The sequence below is a fragment of the Rhea pennata genome, chromosome 8, assembly GCF_028389875.1.
Source record: "Rhea pennata isolate bPtePen1 chromosome 8, bPtePen1.pri, whole genome shotgun sequence".
NCBI lineage: Eukaryota > Metazoa > Chordata > Aves > Rheiformes > Rheidae > Rhea > Rhea pennata.
The window spans coordinates 33,145,065-33,164,422 of NC_084670.1; the positions used below are offsets into that span (position 1 = coordinate 33,145,065).

At 39.5% G+C, this 19,358-nt stretch overlaps 1 protein-coding gene across 1 annotated transcript; it reads right to left on the reverse strand.

Annotated features, from left to right (window-relative positions):
* Window positions 1-53: 53 nt before the first annotated feature.
* On the reverse strand, window positions 54-17,642 carry IVNS1ABP (influenza virus NS1A binding protein). The gene is made up of 15 exons (XM_062581953.1): window positions 17,321-17,642; window positions 11,277-11,521; window positions 9,897-10,023; window positions 9,240-9,409; window positions 9,086-9,161; window positions 8,156-8,329; window positions 7,571-7,696; window positions 6,060-6,167; window positions 3,889-4,015; window positions 3,124-3,348; window positions 2,843-2,964; window positions 2,521-2,647; window positions 2,292-2,423; window positions 1,952-2,125; window positions 54-1,516 (listed from the first exon to the last, which is right to left on the reverse strand). Exons 3-15 carry the CDS (start codon window positions 10,005-10,007, stop codon window positions 1,263-1,265), a joined length of 1,926 nt encoding a protein of 641 aa, XP_062437937.1. The 5' UTR covers window positions 10,008-10,023; window positions 11,277-11,521; window positions 17,321-17,642; the 3' UTR covers window positions 54-1,262.
* Between the last annotated feature and the right edge of the window lie 1,716 nt (window positions 17,643-19,358).

Consider the following 19,358-nt stretch of genomic DNA (forward strand, 5'->3'; position numbering starts at 1 on the left):
TGTGTGTATGAACTGTTCCCTTAAAGAAAGGACACCAACATGTCTCAGAGCAATCCAGTGGTGCAAGGATTTCCCAAAGGTACCTTTAATGTGTTTGCATCACAGCAGCAAGCAGTAAGTGCTAATTTTGGCACTGGGAGTTAGATGTGCAGCACTACACATTAGACACCAAGTCATCCCAACCAACATTGTATCCAGGTGAATAGAGAAAGTGAACTACAACATAGTACTATGAGCACATACGAAATCAAGTAATCTGTATTCTAGCACAGTTTCAGTTTGTAGTATTAGAAAAATAAACCTAACAGCATTACTGATCAGGTGAATACCTTTTCTTTGCTGACGGGAAATAGTTTAAAAACCATGAGAAAAAACCCACACTTTAGTTCTTGTTCTACAAATGTTAGCTCAACTGTAGTAATAAAACTGCTGTACATAAAGCACTCTCTGCACTTTTGACAAAATAGTTCGAGCCAAAGTAATTTTTTCAATACTAAAAAGTCACAGCTATGTTATGTTCAGAAACTCCATTCAAATCTAATGAAAGTGTTGCATACTAAATTACAATATTGTAGCAGAGGCAAAAGCTTAGAAGCTCATGTACAGTGGTAAGTTAAGTGTCCCACTCACGTCTCTATGAACTCCAAGATTGTCTCTTTGCTTCAATAACCCTTTATCTGCCATTTTCATTTCAACAGATAAAATACTCTGCTGAGTATATAAAAACTGTTATAAAAAGGCAATCAATCATAAAAGATTAGGTATTGGCAGGCATGTCAGCTTTTTGTAATAAAAAAAATAGCCATTATATCTATTTAAATAAGGCTTCTTGTTACAGATTGTTCCAGTTACTAAGGAAAAACAAGGCCTGATGAAACAACTACCCCCCCAACAAACCTTACGCTTCCTGCCCCATAGACACATTCTACAGAAAAAAAGTCATTTAATGTGCAAAGTGGCAAAACAAACACTGGGGGAAGCTCTTGAAATGATAAGCCCAGTCTAGCTTCTCTTGCAGTATCTTCAAAATCTTTTTTAAAAAAAGAAAAATATCTAAAACAAAGTTCTAAAATACACAAAAACCCTTCATGGTGATATTCTTTCCGAAACAAATATATACAGCACATTAATATGCAATATGCAAAAGCTTGGTGTTGCTGTCGGCAACATTATGCCCTCCCCAACCCTATTCACAAGTGTACCTCTACTAAAACACAATTACATCACTAAGCCTGTTAGTTTGAAACGGGAATTTAGATCACTCAGAACGTGTAGATTTTTGTGTAGGGGCTCCATTCATTTGATTCCGGGTTGTAGACTTCCACCGTGTTCAGGAATTCGTTGCCGTCAAAGCCCCCAACCGCGTAAATGGTGTTTGCCACAGTCGTGATGCCAGCGTTGCTCCTCGGCGTAGTCATGCTTGCCATCATCTTCCATTCATTCTTAGCAGGGTCATACACCTCCACGCAGCTCACGGCGTGGGAGCCATCAAAGCCTCCACCAACAAAGAGTTTCCCTATGAAAAAGGAATAAAAGGGGTGCTTAACTGCTCAGCACCAAGCATATCACCAAATACAGAGAACTTTCCAGGCAGACAAACTAAGCCAGAACAAATGAATTTAAGATTTCTAATAGGAAATATTTGCCTTATTCAGGTTCTGAAGTTAGACTAGTAACCTGCTTCACCTCTCTTTATCATTAGAACTCTTGCACCTATTCTGGAGTAATTTTAGCCCAGTTCAGATTCAAACAGAAGCTGCACGGTGATGTTTTCGAAAAGAAACGCCCCAAAAATCAAGTTTCTCAGTTTGCTGGTTAGTTTTTATTTTCACTGAAGGCGCTGTCAGTTTCCTTCTGTATCGTCTTCTCCCTAGCAAGCAACACGGCTTTGCGTTCTATTGGCACCGCAGCTTAGCTAGCCCGAGGGGCCAGCGAGGACCCTGAAGCCTACCATCGTGAACAGCCACTCCAGCTCCTCGTCTAGCCACGTTCATGGGAGCAATCAGGGTCCAGGTGTTGTTCTCCGGATTGTAGCGCTCGACGCTGTTCAGGCAGTTCCACGACTCTGCTCCTCCGATGATGTACAAATACCCACCTAGCTCACATACTGCAGACTGATGTCTCCCTGCAAGTCGAAAGCCGTGAGTTACTGCCAGCCACCGCAGTCGCATGCTAACACCACGCAGCGGCTGACACTTGATAAATACAGAATTAAAATTCTTTAAGATTAGATACGCATTTTTTCAACAGCTTCTCTTCCCTCCCCTTCTTAAACTACACAGCAAACTCACGGATATTAAGGGGGGCACAGCTCGTCCAAGATTTTGTTACAGGATCAAACACATCACAGTTCTTAAGTCCCTTTTGACCATAAGGATCTGAGCCACCAACAATGTACAGTTTTCCATTCAGGGCACATACTCCTGTTCACAGAAACAGGAAAAACAAGTAAACTCATAAATTAGTAGGGGGTGGGGATGGACAGACAGACAGACAGTCAATCAACTGCAGATGTGTTACCTGCATTGCAACGATTGGTTCTCAGTTCTGGAACAGGAGTCCAGTCATCTATTTCTGGCTCATACATTTCTCCACAGCTCAAGTCATCTGAGTGACCGTTTGACCCACCCACAACATACAGCTGCCCCTAAAATGGAAAAAATAAGCATCTGTTTTGCATATTAAAAAACAATTCAACTCATTATTACTTTATTAACCTTGTTAACTACAGTAAAACAACTTCTATTACCATATTTAATAAAGTTTGCCACATTTGTTCCACCTACTTCAAGCTATTTACATAATTCAACATTTTCATCTACTCTCCACCCACACCACATACCATCAGAACTGCCATCTGGAATCGAGCTCTTGGTGTTCTCATAGGCGCGATGAAAGTCCAAGAGTCCTTCTGGGGATCGTAGCACTCCACAGTGCGCAAACACTCCTCTCTGTTATACCCACCTAACACCAAAAGCAAAAGGTCAGATGGTAGCAGATTTCCAAAGACAACTGCTTGGAAGTTAAGAACACTGGCTCTGTAAAACAGCCTACACGGCTGCAGAAGACGCTGTATATTTCTTTCCAACTCAGCAAGTTGTTTGAAAGAACTATTTCTTTTACCTGCAGCTATTAGCTTGCCATTAAGCTCAGCCGTCCCCAATCCAGATCGAGCGTACTGCATAGGAGACATGGGCTTCTCTATCACATCACTAGGCTGAAGCTCGAAACTCAGGCTCTTCAGCAGCCGCGGCGTGCTAGTGGGAGAGCTCTGAGGGCTGTTACGTCCGTGCAGGAATATCACACACAGCACGCCATCCAAGACAGCAAGACACAGATAGGTATTACCTGTAGTCAGGAGAAAAGACCAATATATTAACATTTTAAATGGATACCACCAAGGGGCTTATGATTATGCTTCTTCCCTACTTTGTGAGAAAACGTTATTATTACTGTTTAGGGTCATTGCTTCCAAGTGTTAAAGAACACTGTTTTTAAAGATGGTTAATGCAGTGCTCAAAGTATGCGAGATGGCAATCTCAAGAGGTGCAAGGAGAAAGTTTCCTCCCACACACTGCAAATAACTCATTAATTAAAGAACGTTTGTCTACAGTTTGGACTCCCGTGGGCTCTGGAATGGCCTAATAGAGCAAGATTTGGATGGTCCAAGTTTGGCTCCAGTTCTATTAGAAACATCTTACGAATTATTCGCCAAGTTACTTGATTTGTGTCTATTACCTCATGAGTAAGAAAGAACATTTCTATATTTCTTACAGATGTTAAAGAGGATCCCTAGTGCAAATGGGGTGGTAGATACATAATACTAGGCATCTTTCAGACCAACCAAACCAACCAAAACCACACACACACACACACACAGATACTCACTTGATGTTTTCTCTGAAGCAATGATTTTCCATTCATGTTTAGGACTCTGAACAGTAGCATTTGGAGAAAGACTTCCAGAGGAGCTGCTACTTATCTGCTTGTGATCATTCTCACGTGGTGGCTTCTTCTGCAAAAATCAAAAGGCAGCTACAGAAACCTAGCCAGAGACCACACCTCGTTCTACCTTTACTTCTCTGATCTGAGCTATTCAAGAGAACACTTTATCTACCACCTCTGCAGAGCATCATTTATAGCACACCTAAAATAAAAAATCTTACCTGCCTACTCAACAACCACGGCTGAGAACATCCTATGCCTTGGTACTCAGCCTATGATCACTACTATTGCGCTGCTAGTCTCTGACCACAAATCATTTTGAATTCCTGGAGAAGTCAAGTATGCATTATTATTAGAATTTTCAGATCTAAGAAAAAGCCTACAGCAATTTGGACAGAAATTATTTCCAACCAGAAGCCTAACTTGCAAATTCTGCCTCTGCAACTCAATTATATAATGCTACTTGGAAGTGAATTAACTATTCTCTTCATCCCCTGAAGACAAATTAATTTCGCCTCAGTTCCTCTCTGTGCTTAGATTATTCTTGGATTTTACTCCCTTGATGCTTTCTGCCAAGAGATCTCTGGTTTCTTTTCTTCTTCAGTTTAATTTATACTGTAGTTTATACTATTTTGCTAAATTAAAAGATGCATAGAAGTAAAAATCTGCATGTCATCTCCCTCCTCCTTTTTTTTTTTTAATTAATATCATAAGAACCAGATCCCCTGGAATGTACATGATTTTTATAAACACTGTCATAAGACTTCTGAAGTTTATCACCTAACTCACACTTCTCTGTATTAGGTTATTTATAGCAATTTGACACCTGGCAACAAGTTGACACTCGGCTCTGCATGATAAACAATTTATTTGTGGGTAGCATGTTTTTTATTTCTGAATCTTCCCAATTCACAGCCTATTCTCCTACCCTAAAATTGCCCTGATAGACTCAATTTCAAAAACAGCTTTTCCAGACCCATTATCTATGGGTTTCTTGGATTAGTTCTCTTGACTGTGGAAGACTTCCAAGGGTTGGATGCAAGTTTCCAAAACTGGTAATTCTTATTACCAGAAAAAATATAAAGAGAGAAAGAGAGAGACAACTCCCTAGCCTCCTTTTTGAAAGTAGTTTTTTGAAACGTTATCTGTCAGCTTCTAAGTATTAAAATGAGTAGCATCTAAAGTTATGACATCTCTTACAGTTTATTAAAAACAATTAAGATTAGCTGGCTCCTCCTTTTCAGTTCTTTTCGCTTCTAAAATCCATGTTCTGGATGAAGAATATTTTGTATAAATGATCTGCAAAAAACTTAAGGAAATGTACTTTTGTACCAGCACATTCCACAGTTATCATTTAAAATATTAACATATATTGGCTTCTAGCTCACACTCTTAATTTGTGGAGAACAACTGGTAATTTAGATCTATTAGCCCTTGTTTCTTAAGCAGCCTCAGTTGTGCTTAGCTGTGTTTTACAGGAGTTGAAAATTAATGTTGTATCCGGTGAGAGTGACCTCACCCCCAAAAGTCATCTCAAAAAGCAGTAATTTGTACACAGTCAAAGCATCAGCTATCTTTAAGCCAGAAATTATCTACTGCTGCTTTTTAAAAATCTCTTATACACTGTTAATGTGGCTTAAAAAGATGCATGGATGCTGGAATCTGAAGGACTAGAATTTATCTGATGCCTAGAATGTTTTTCTACGCCAAAATTTCAACAGCTGCGTAAACCATTTACATAAGTGGGCATACTGCCAACCAAACAGTCCATGATTCTTTTCAGTCTCTTAAATACGATTTCCCATACATCTCTACTAAGCTACGTAAGCTCTTGCTATAGCCGACTGCTTTACTACCTTCTCTTTCTTCTGACAGCCTAAGATTAAGTTTGAAGTCTGAAGCACTCCATTCTGGAAGGACTCGCTCTGTTTCAGTCTGCCAGACCAACCGGAGGCAGAAACTAAATCATTGCCTCCAGCGGTTTTGAGAAGAAAAAAGATTCCCGTAACGTATTTCACCATTAAAGCTACTCTACTCGCTGCAAGACACAAGACTATGTGCTGTAAACTGCTCCAGTCTTCCTGAGGTTACCTCGGACTGTCTGCAATTGGTACCTGCACAAACTGAATGTGGTCATCATCACTGCCATACACCTCAGCCTGTCCATCTAGCAGATTTCCATCAAGCAGCTTGTGATCAGCTGAGTAGTACAGCGTTTGAACCTGCAAAAACAACAACAGAATACCCATGTGGCTACCGTCTCCACTGCTACTTAGCTACAGGCAGATTACAAAAGGCAGTCGCCAGCATACTTCTCGTCATCTCATCTCAATCTAGCAGAATGACAAAACTAAAAGGAAGCAGATGTCATGGTGGCAATCTTCTAACACTGGGTGAAGGTTCCTTGCTTTCTCAGCTTGAAATAAATCTTCATTTTCCAAGGACTTCTACTGATTTTCCAGCACAGAAACATTAGACAAGCAGGATGTACATTAATTTGCAGAATTATACAAATTCATAATCTCATGCAAGCATTTCTGTTATCCCCGCAAACAAGTTTTCTGCTTTGAAAAATACATATACGTATCTCGATCGGAAAAAAAAAAAGAGAGAGAGAGAGAAAAGCCAACAGTGGTCTCTAAAAGAGAGGTACAGGGATGAGGGAAGACAACACATATTTAGGGTCTGGAAAAACTGTTGTCCATGACTAAACATCAGATGGAATTGTTTCAGTGAAACGCATCTGAATTTCAGTATAAATCAAAACGTTTTAAAAGAGTTATTCCAAGGGGAAATATACACATGCTAACATATGACAGTATCAAATGTACTTTTGCTTATACAAAAGCATTTTGAAGATCTATTATGCCTGTAATAACAAATGAGGAAAATTTTGTGATGTTTCAAGGATTTTTTTTTTTTTTTTTAATAAAGTCCACTCTTTACAGCCAATTAAAAATTTAAGATTCCCCACTACTTTTTTCCATTAGAAACTGCCCAGGCTACATCTATTATGAGTATTCAAGAGTAAAGCTATTTAACAACACACAACTTTTAAAATAATATATCCTGTAAAGGAGTAAGTAAACACCATTAAATCATCATCATCGTTCTCTGCCCACAGCGGATTTTCTTAGGAGAACTGGGGCAGGACTGCTGCTTCTGTACGTGTCAATACACTCGAGGTTTCTTCTTGGTTCTTCAGCCTTGGTATCCTAGTTTTGTTAATAAACCTATGGGGAGATAAATCAACGGGGAGGAACAACCATTAGAAGCTTTTACCTACTTCTCATTTACAAGCAAAACCTGCAAAGGAAAACATCGAGAATCTACAGCAAGTTTCCGTACCACCTCCCCAATTCTAGAGCCAGATACATGCCACTTTGAAGTTACTAAACAGCAAACAGTGAGCAAAAAGAGAAAAGCAGAAGACCAGACTGAACAGTTCATTCAGCTCACCTGAATACCCCCCCAGTTTCTCAGCTTAGGGGTACCTACAGTAAAATTTAAATTCTTTAGGGTCATAGTTTTAAAAAGTGGCGAAAAAATATGAAAAAAAGAAAAGAAAAGGTATCATCCTTCATATTGATCTAAGGTGTTTAATCCCATTTTCTTAAAGACTAACCTCTTCCATTAGATCTTCCAGGCTGTCTCCATTCTCCCAGATGCTGCGCTGTACCCAGTTGATTACCTTTGTGTATAATTTGCCATTGCTGGGTAGACCTACATTGTCTTCAAGCATTACTTCAAGCTTGAAGTAATAAGATAAAAGGAAGTGAGTTATTGAGTAATTTACTGTGTAGATTTTACCATTATATTTGTACCATACTGTACTTTACACAGTGAGCATCACTGCTTAAAAGAATACTCTTGCTTTACTGCAGAGCTAGAAAACACCATTTACTAGGGGCTTTCAGCTTACGCTGCAGCAACTAGAAAGCATGTTTATACACAACTGCAGTTGTGTTTTATGCTTTCTTAGAAAGAGGACACATACTGTCCACCCTACAATTAAATTTTACATTAGTATGACTATTAAGCAAATCAAGTGTTCCCATGGTTTTGATATAACTCAGAACACATGAAGTGCTCGTACTCTCAAAGAGATAGTGTAACGATTCCTTGCGTTGCTATATAGAAATGTAATTTTTAACTTCCTTCCCTCCACCAGAATCACGTGCCAGAAACAAGCCTACAGACTTAAACTAACCTTTAACCGCGGAAGTTTGAGAAATTCCTCCTGTTCTGAAATATGCAAAAGATGTTCCTGAATGTAGCCATCAATCTTGTTCAACAAACGCAAGTCTCCCATACAGCTTGCAAAGTTTCGGTAAGAGATGCAGCTCTGAACATCCATCTTAGAGAGCAAGTAGTCACCACAAACCTGTTAAGAAAGAAGGCTGCACTGTAATTTACAAGCAGACAAGATTTTTACATGTATAAACTACTCATCCCAAAACACAGCAAATGTTTGCTAACTGCAGAATAGTCACAGTTTGTCCCTCCGTAAAACAGCACTCTAAATGAAATGTTGCCTACCATGAGAATAAGCCTAAGTTAAAAGATACTACTATACATACATATATAGCTTAAACACACATATACTCTCACCCCATGCTTTTCTTTTGAACATCTGTTCAAAACTGTTTGTCTGCAGTTTAGTGAAGATAAGAATCCTAATTTCCTTGTCAAAAGTATCCTACTTGTAACAAGAGTAAGTATTTATAAACTCAAGTCCTAGAAAACTTATGGTTGAGAGCATGGAGATTACTCCTTTTTCATATACGACTGACACAGATTTACAGGTCTAATTATGCCCTCCATAACAACCAAGCACACCACTGTCTTCTACAAACTCAACTAAGTTATGTAACCAGTTATGAGTGGAACAATTCTGATTATACTGGTGCATAAATACAAAACATCAACAAGCCTTTCAACAGAAAGGTAACTCAGGTGGAAGCGTTACATACTGGCATCACTCAAATCAATACTAAGCTACTGAACACCTAAGGAAGGTTAGCAGCTGATACGCGCTTTGACAGAATAATTAATTTTTTTTTCCAATTAAACATCAAAAAGCATAACGCTTCTGTTCTGTGAGAGCAGAAAAGACTTCTGGAAGAGTTGAAAATTGTACCTGTTTAACTCTCTCCATCTTCAACTTCTTTGCTGCAGAGTATACATCTTTCACTAGTTCTTTATCAGCTTTTAACCTATTGAAAAAATATCATTTCATTACTTTGATTTTTAATTAACATCTACTTTCTTTAATTTCTCAGAAAAATACTTACTGAGCAGTATAGGCATAATTCAGTAAAACTTCAACAGCTTCTGGATTGAGATCATCAAACTTAACATGAGAAATTCCATGAGAATCACTGTCACTATTGAAGATTTCAAACAGGTAGGGACTACAGCAAGCTAGCACAGCTCTGTGTGCCAGCATCTCATGTCCACATACCTATGTATAAAATACAAACAAGAAACCCACAGGCCATTAAACATTTTAAAACATATACTACCATAACAGTGTAAAGGCATACCCAAGATGAATATCACACTTCAAATATTTTTTTAAAAATCAATACTCAATGCTATCTTCAGTTTACCTCAGATAGCTGGGGGGGAAATATATACTTTTAAAATATATATAAGTAAATATATACTTTCATATTAAATACATGTATAATTATAATATATATATAATATATATAAGTAAATAAGTAAATATACACACATATTTACATAAAGTGTGTGTGTGTATGTATGTATATATCTATATATATATATAAAAAATATTGCTTTGATCAGAGAAGAGAAATCAATGTATTTGAAATGTATTTTCCAGAAAAACTGGGTTCTAAAATCTCATGTCTCAATCAATGGAAAAACATAGCATGAAGAAGAAAAAAAAATTCAACTGTTATATTTAGGATGAAAAGAATTACCTGGAGTCGAACATCACAGAACTGACCACTTTTACGTAAGGCATTTAGTTTGGCAACAGATGACTCGATGAAATTTTCATCCTCAAACATCAAATATCCATTAGGAATCATTTTGCTATTGTTTTGGCTGAAAATAGAATAGGTGAAGTTCACAGATACATTTTGCTTCAGTATAGAAGTATTATTAACACTTCTTTCTCAAACATCAAACATCCATGAGAATTTTTTCAAATCATCAAACATCCATCAAACATCTATCTACTTCATAAAAGCCTAGATGAGCACTACTGATAAGGACTGTTGACAACAATCCTGCATTGACAGAGATGGCCTGGATTAATAACTTTCAGAGAGTGAGACTAACTTTTAACGTGTCCACATCACTTCAGCAAGTTCCAAATCCAAACTAACTGCTGAACATGTGCTAGCCCCACAGGAATAAGCTTGGAATCATGGATTACATAAGATACTTTATTCCCCTCTATGAAGATCAGATTTGGTCGATTCATCATTATTTTCTGCTCACTATGAAAGCTGTCATACTGTCCAATTTCATTTTTGCATGGACCTAAGAAAATAGCTATGTTGAAAATAGTAAAAATCGAGAATTTAAAGTGTCAAGGAAGTAGAACAGCAGCTATGAAAATACAAAACCACCATTCACCTATTTAACTGTCAGAGTAATGATTTAACTCATGATTTTTAGTTACTCTAAAACATTTTAAAGAATGTAACATCAACAAAACTGATCAAATGAAATATATTCTGGGCATGTATTTTAAGTCATCATGAAGCTAACAAACACTTCACCTGAAAATCTTACCCACATACAAACATACCACCTCAGGCAAATTGGAACACAAAAAGTTTTGCTAGGTAAAGTCCACTTTACAAATAGGGAGCTAAATTAAGAACACTAAAATACAACCCTTGAATGGGTAGCATCTGAGATGACCTATATATCTGAAATAACGTCAGCTTCCTAAGTTTAAGTTGCTAACAGATGCAAAGTAGAGATTTCTCAACAATTTTATAGGGGGAAAAAAAAACACCTATGTGGCATACCTCAAATACTTCCAGCAACGATGATACTTCCACCTGAAGTTTAAGAAAATTCTAAAGATCAGACTTCAAAAAAAATTTTAAAAGAGAGTGCACAGCAAAAAAGAATAACAAGCCCTACACAAAATAAATCTAGCTTTAATCCACTTATTTTAAATTGACTTGCTACACAAAGCATTTGACCCTAAAATGGTCACTCTCAAATGTTTCCATTCGCATACATTTTCATAGGTCTGATTTCAGGGAAAAAAAAAAGTAACAGAATTTGAGCAAAACTATTTCTAATTATATACACAGCTAACAGTAGTATTAACTTACCTAGTAATGTATTACTGTAAATTTATAACTGGGAGATCTTAAAATAATCCAATGGTATCACTTTATTAAGACAGAGCACTTCAATGTCAATATCTTCTGACAGGGAAGATGTTTGTTGAAATGCAAGCAGACGTGTCTTTGCAGCTGCTATATGGATTCCAAAACTATCAGGCTTAAAGATGATGTAATGAAGTCCTTAAGAGCTATAGACATGAATTTCTTCTGTGATAATCATGCATCATAATCTGTAATAAAAAAAACAATTATTAAGTAAGGATAAAATACATTACTACCACGTATTTCAGATGAAACTTTGTCAAATGGGATTGTGAATCCTCCCAGGGTTGGGTGCTTATGCTGGGCTTTTTGGGAGGGGAGGAGAAGGAAAGGGCAGGAGCAGCGGGGAGGGAGCAGGCAACGAACATGCACTCTGAAACCTCTCTTGACCCTGACCCCACTTTAGGGAAGCACTGCCTATTTCTTCCAGTGTGCTCCCTGTGGCAGCTCCACAACTATATTCGTATCTACACACTAAATGCCACATTGCGAATCAAGTTTCCTGAAAAAAACAGACGCAGCTCATTTTTTCTAGGCAAAAAAATAAAAGTCATTCACGTTGTAAGAAGAAAGCTCCACTATTTAATGCCTGGCCAACACTTAAAACATGATAATTTTGTCAGGGATTGTACCTGACAGTCTCTAAACAGATCAGCATATCAGGCATGAAACAGTAATTCTCAAGAGCAGTAGGGGGCATCATCCTACAGTATTCTCTCCCCATTAACACAGAAAAATTGCTTATTTCATTAAACACTTCAATATTCAAGACTGTATTTCAATAAGTAGATAAACAGGTCAAAATAATTGCTGATAAATTTTTTAAATTTGGCTACTAGAAAAGGCATGAACACATTCACATAAAGGAGGAAACAACCACTCTAGAACAAGCAGTGGCATCTATTTGTAAAATAATACCCCCAGTGCAGGGAATACTGTTGAAACACTATCCTAGGGACTACAACTTTAACATCAACACACTTTGTTAAGAGAAAATCTCCATACATTTATTTTTACTACCCTACAGGCATATAATGAAACTGAAATCTATTTACCAAATATTATTTAACTGTAAGTATTTGGAAGTCGGCACTTCCTCCTTTCTTGCTACAACTGGTATAACTTTTTGAATTTCTAAAGGAAACAAAGTGTTTCACTTCCTGAAAACAGAAACAAGCTGTCTGATGTCCATGCTTTCCCCAAAGATTCAACTCATTTGAAACATCCTATTATTAGCCATACAGGGATATTATTTCAACACAAGTGTTGCAATGAATTAACATAAAAAGAATTATATTTCTTCAATACTACCCAGAAATAAACAGAAGAACTGCCACAACGACACCTCTGATTTTATAATTTCAGGTGTTAAAACTTCCACTTCGATTACAGGTCCATTTCATACCATTCAGATACAGCTAGGCTTATTTAGCTAAATACAAATTATTTATTTATTTTTATTTTTTAAAAAGGCAAGGAAGACAAATTCTTAATTCCAAAAGCTGCACTACATAATCAATATATGACCATGACCATTCTGGCAAAAAATTCAGGCCTACCTGACTGCCTCATCTCTCAGAAGAGGTTTTTTACTGTTTACTGAGTAGAGGTCCATAACAAATTAAGTGTTTACTGCTGTATCATCCAAACAAACAGGCTACTTAGTCTGTTCATGCACTACATTGTACATTCCCCCATATTTGTTCCTCAGGAACTGTTGTGAAATACCAGTATTGAGGCTATTGAGAGATTTCAAGGTATATGACAATTATCAAAATAATTTCAATTAAATTACAGAATTGCCCTCAATCAGTTTTTCCCTCTGGCACATTTTGCACATTCTGCCATCACAAAAGAACTTTATTTCATCTTTAGTGCTGCAGCTTTGCCCAGTGTACTTGCATATGACCTTCAGGACCTATAAAGGGCACCGAAAACAATTATGGGTTGAAAAAGAAGATTTGCCTTTTAAGTCTTCCTTTGTACATGAATTCTATATATATATATATATATATATCTACACACACATTATATATATACAAAGTAAGTGTTGCAGTGTATATGCATATGCACGCATATATGTGTGTGTGTGTGTATAATATACATATTTTTCTTGCATTCAGGCATATAATATTACTGCTTAATCCAAACATGCAGGAATGTGAACCTCTTAATTATTACTATAACATTTTAATATGGCTTGATGTGAATGGCAAATACTGGCTTTCATGGCTAATATTAGTCAAAAGGACATTAAATAATAAGCATATTCATTATCGTCCACACTCTTTTTGTCTTGGAATATTACTACTAGGATAATTGTTTTAATCAGTTAAAATTCAATGAAAACCCAAGAACTACTGCATATTCTGTATTAAAGCCTGTGAACAGATACTACAAATTCCTTTCTAGAATTATCTTTCTGAGACATAAATAACCGTCACTAACAGTTTAGTTTGATTTTTACTTCTGTTTTCTTCTCGCTCACTGCATCAAGAACTGACAGCAGTTTTATAGTAATCCTTCATGATTTTCATCTTTTAAGTGTGATAATCAGATAACTGCAAGCCAAGTATGAAGTCTGATGTTTCTGAAATGATTACTTTTCAAACTTCATCAAAAAACCCACAGTTAATTAAATATTTTTAAGCTACAGAATTATTAACCTGCCAGAACCTGAATAACATATTTAAGAAATTTTTTACTTGAGAGCAGGCCCATTTCCTGCACTTATTTTTAAGATGAAGCGAAAGCATAGAAGTTATACATAAACTTGAGGTTTCCATTCTAGCTTTAAAGATTAATACTGCCTTTGAGCCCAGAGGCACCACTCTCAATCAAGACTCCATCGTGCTAGGTATAATACTGTACGAGATTCGGACGGGATAGAAGCCATGAAGCATTCACATGGTGTTCCAGTGCTACAGTTGTACCCAAGTGGAAGAATGCCAGTAGTCAAATGACCGTCCAGCTGGTAGATTAGAATATAAAAAATCTCAGTATGTGCACATCGGTGTTTAAGAGAATTTTACAGGCATTTGGACTCAAAGACTGTTTTTATTTCTTACATGTGCCAGTATACCATGAAAGAACCACAGCCCATGCACAATACACACTAAACAGCATAAATTTCTTGCAGATAATTTGACTTCCAAAGCAGAAAATTTCCCCTTTCTAAGCTTATTTTTTCCATTTCAGTTTAAATATATTCAAAGCAGCACTTACAAAGACTCACCTAAATAACTATGACACTAAAACTTCTCATCCTCCAGTAAACTCTCCTCTTTAGACATAACTTACAGACATAAATACCAGCAAAATATGATTAGCCCAGACCTAAATGACCAGATGAGCAAATAAATATCAGGAATACCATTTAAATTGTTAATTGTATTTAGAATTTCAGATCCTCCCCACTCAATTTTTTTAAACAGTATTTCACTGTAGAAAGCACTCCAACATTTAGAAAACTGGGGAATTATGATTACTGTTGCATTTCTCCAAGGACTTCACATAGTTAGCACCACCTAGGACTCTCCACTATAAAGCCAGGAATGGTACGAGTTGTAGTCTCAGATGAGACTCCGAGATGACAGGTCCCATAGGCAAGTGTTGAGGCAGAAGACAATACCCCTATTTCCTAACAAGACAGATAAGGTCCACTTATTCATCCTCCTAACCAAAGACTCTCATCCTTATATACTCCACTGGTACTTCTCACGTACTGTATTTAATTAAAAAATAATTAAAAAAATATTTAGTGCAAATTTTGCAGGAACTGTTTTTTTTTTTTTTAATCAGATTAGGATATTACCTCTTAAACTCAGTAAGTTAACATTAAATTGGGGAAAGTCCTTTTTAACCTTTCAATGTAAAGACTGATACTTGTTCGTTATGATGATTGACACTTAGTAGACACTTGTTAATACAATAAAAATAATGCAGCTTAACACCACAGCTGGCTGAGAAGTATTTGTTAGCTGCTGTGGGCCTATCTGCTGTTCAGTCTAAGTCACAAAAAATATAGGTCAGACCTATGACTATCCATAGGCTGCTACTTCAATCAAAATATAAAACCAAGTATCCTCAAAAATTTTATTTCATGAACTCTCATTTATTTATAGTAAAAAAAATATGTAGTTCTTTCATGCCTGAATTTTGATTTGGACAGAACATTATGAACTAAATCTTACATCAACATGCTTAACACCACAGCTCAGGCTTAGCTTTTTTACATTGGTAATTTAAAACAAAAACTAATAGAATTCGTATGAATCTTCTTTCGCACATTTATTTTTCCATTACTTCCAGATTAAACCTTTAGTGGAAAATAACTAAGACTTGCTAATGAAATGGTTATATTTCTGTGCTAATCTGCTTCAGCCGTGTTCCACCCCTCCCCAAAGCAAGGGGGAGGGGTGAATCTTTGCTACCAGTGGCCAAGCTTGAAGAGAAAGAAAAAGTACTACATACTTTTCCTGAAATCTTTCACATCTATTCCAAGAAAATGGACTATCCTCTAAAAAGAGTAAGTGTACAGTGCTCTTTTAAACACACATTTATGTTTCCAGGCTGAAAAAATGTTCCTAGAAGCAGTTTCTAATACTAATGTTACTAGTTAGACTATAACTCACAGCTGTAACACACCAGCTTCCTACTCAGTATTAATTTCTAATAAAGATGTTCTCCTATGTTTTGAAAATATTTTCTTTCATTGTGTCTTACAAAGGGGGCGCAACAGCCAGTTCTACACTTTTTCTGCATTTCATTTTTCCACCCTTTTTTTTTTTTTTAAATCTGCACTTCATTTTCCATCTTATACCTCATACACACTCCTGAGCTCTTTTCCTTTTTTCCTCCATATAGGTTTTCATTTTGTTCCCACAGCCCTTTGAAAGTTTATCAGACAACAGATTTTCTCTCCCATCTGGGAAGTTCTTGCCTCCCCTCCATCACCTGCCCCTCAAAAGTTCAAGTGGAGGCAAGTAAAATTAGATCTATTTACAGTAGTTAAAGTACTGTTTCCTAACTGGAAAGTATTCCTCAGCTGTTGCATCCTGTGCTCCAGAAGCTCAGTTTGTAGCTACAAATCCACTTTCTAAAATTAAATCAACCTCACCATCAGATCACTACATCCTGTTTAATTTTGTAGCTCCATGACAGGAGAAGATAAACATGATGCCCACTTACATCCTTCACTGGAAGGAGGGAAAAAAAAAAAGAAAAAAAAAAGAAAAGAAAGTCTTCCCCTTTGCAAACTATTACAATTAAGGAGAGATGTGGTGGTGAATTTCCCTGAGTCTGTCCCTGTTCAGTCTGGGTATCCTTCCCCCTAGCTTGTCTCTCACCTCATCAACATTCTTCCACCCTGCATAAAATTGCAGCTACTTCAGTTTTTACATACACAGGAACATGAGACTATTCCCATAAGAGAACAACAGCGAAGCTGCCAAACCTAAGAGTTTTCTATCTTGAAGCACCTTCGGGAAATCCTGAAAAGCAGCCGGGAGCCTGCGCACGCAGGGAGAGCAGCCGCCACGCTGCAGCTCCTCCAAACTTGTCAGCGACGGTCACTGGGCACCTCCAGAAGCGCCAACGCGGAGCGGAGCCGGCGCTGCTGCCCCCTTCCCTGCGCCTTCCCCGCACCGGTGCCGACGACACGGTCGCGACACCGGCGACCACCCTGCACACCTCCTTCCGCCCAAAACGTCGGGATTCCCCCCCCCCTTTTTTTTTTTTAACTCCAAGCGGAAGGTTTTTGTGACCCCCCCCCCCCACACACACACACTGCAGGCGGTTTACGCGCCGGAGGCGAGCGCGCAACGCTTGACCTTGGAGCGGGGCCGAGGCGCCCGGGCTTTGCCGGGCCCCAGGCGCTAGGGCGGCGCCTCCCCGCCCCCTGCTCCGCTCCGCTCCGCTCCCCGCGGCGGCCCCGGGCAGCGCCGCGGCCCCGGGGAAGGGGCGGCGGGGGGGGGCGCCCGCCGTACCTGGTTTCTCTCAGCGCAGACGATGCTGTTCATATTGGGAGCGTCCAGGCTGCGGGTGAGGCCGACGCGGGAACGCAGCCGCGGGCGGCGCGCAGGGGTAAGAGGGAAGGAGAGGAGAGGGAGCCGCGGGCCGAGGGGGAGCGGGGCAGGCCCAGGGCAGAAGCGCCGAGCCGAGTCGAAGCGAGCCGAGCCCTCCTCACACGCCGCCACCGAGCAGCAGGACGAGGCGGAGGAGGCAGCGGCGGCGCGGCGCCCCGCCTCGTATCCGTCCGCCGAGGAGCGAGTGCGGCGACTCCGCCGCCGCCGCCGCCGAAGTGGGTCAGGGGAAGGTGCCCGGCGGCAGAGGAAGGGGAGGGGCGGGGAGGCGCGGCCGCGGGCCCGCGGCTGGGTGCCGCGCAGGCGGCAGCATGGCGGCGGGGGGGGGGGGGAGATGGCGGGGGCGCGGCCGCCGGGCGAGGGGAGGCGGGAAACGGCCGTTACTAACGGTCGCTGCTCGCTCGCGCCGCTGCCGCCGCCGTGTGGGGCCGAGCCCGCGGCGCGGGGCCGCAGAAACGGCGGCTCCGAGAAGCAGCGAGGAGTCCGGCAAGGCCGCGGGAGGGCGGCTGAGGGAGGCGCGAAGGGACTCGAGCAGCCTGGCGGTGCCCGGCCCGGTTTGTGCCGCATTTCGGCGAGCGACAGCCGTCGCGGGCGGTGGTAGCGCTGCTCGGCCATGAGCTCCCCTCATTCAGTGACTGTTTTTCTAAGCTTGCGTGTGTTCTTCCCGCAGCTGTGCCTTTCGCTCGACAGCCAAGGCTGCAGCTCGAGATTGACCTATCTTGATAGAAAGATCCGCTCAAGTTTAACTAAAAAATACTGTTTCCAGTGATGCAAATGCTCTGTGATGGCCTGTGCTGCTCTTAACATCCACGATCGTTCTGGTGAAGGCATCTACCTATCTGAGTAAGAAATATCCCCCCCTGCACACACACTTTTCACCATAAATCATATCTTGGTAGACAGGGTAGTTTGGTGAAGGCATCTGCCTATCTGAGTAAGAAATATCCCCCCCACACACACTTTTCACCATAAATCATATCTTGGTAGACAGGGTAGTTTTCAAACAGCGTTGCTGATAAACAAGGGATGTTTGAAGTCTTCTCTGTTTATTATGTGTTTGTATACCAGATAGTGTTAATGGGTTTCTGATTCATAGCTGAGGCCCTGAGTGCTACTGCAATATAATAATAAATAAAACATGTAGTTGGATAAAGTCAGAGGTTCCCTGCTTATTTACTGACTTTATCAGTGCTTTACGAGTGACCTTGACATTTTACTCTTGCCTGTGCTATTTTTCCCCTGTGCTTTTTCATGATCCTGAGGCTGCCTTGGTCATAAACTAGGAAAGCTATAGGAGATTATATCAGATGTAGCTTCAGTGAGTTGTCAGATATTTAAGACATACATGATAATATTTAGCCATTTCTCTACCTATTCTTCAAGATTCTTGTAGGGGAAGCTGTTTCAAGACTCCAAAGTTTAATGGTTATGAGGTTACAAGAACACAGCACTTTAATGTACTGAAAATAATTCTCATGTCTAATCAGAAACAAGCAGAGTTGTTAAGCTATAGGTACATTTCTCAGCTATGCAAATCCCTCTGCTCTTTCTCAAGATGTATGTGATAATCAAAGACCCATGCTATGATTTGTCCCTCTCTTCAGGTTCTTTGTTTGCCTGCAGCAAACATTTTGACTTTTCACCTCTCTCTAACATGTTTCCACTCCCTACTCCTTTCATTTTTTAAATTACCAGCCACACCTCAGTGCCTGTCTTCCCACTCTTTGCTTTCTTTTTGAATGAAGCTTCTTATTGAGGACATGCTAATCAAATGTACATGTGGTAAAGCTGGGAGGGAAAGGGAGGTGAAGACAAGCGGCAAGTATTATGATCAAATAAAACAGCTCTGGGGATGTTCCTTAATTAAGTAAATCTGAGGGTTATGCAAGCTGCTGTTACAGTATCCTTAGGAAAGGATGTGTCTTTATGAATCACCATTAAT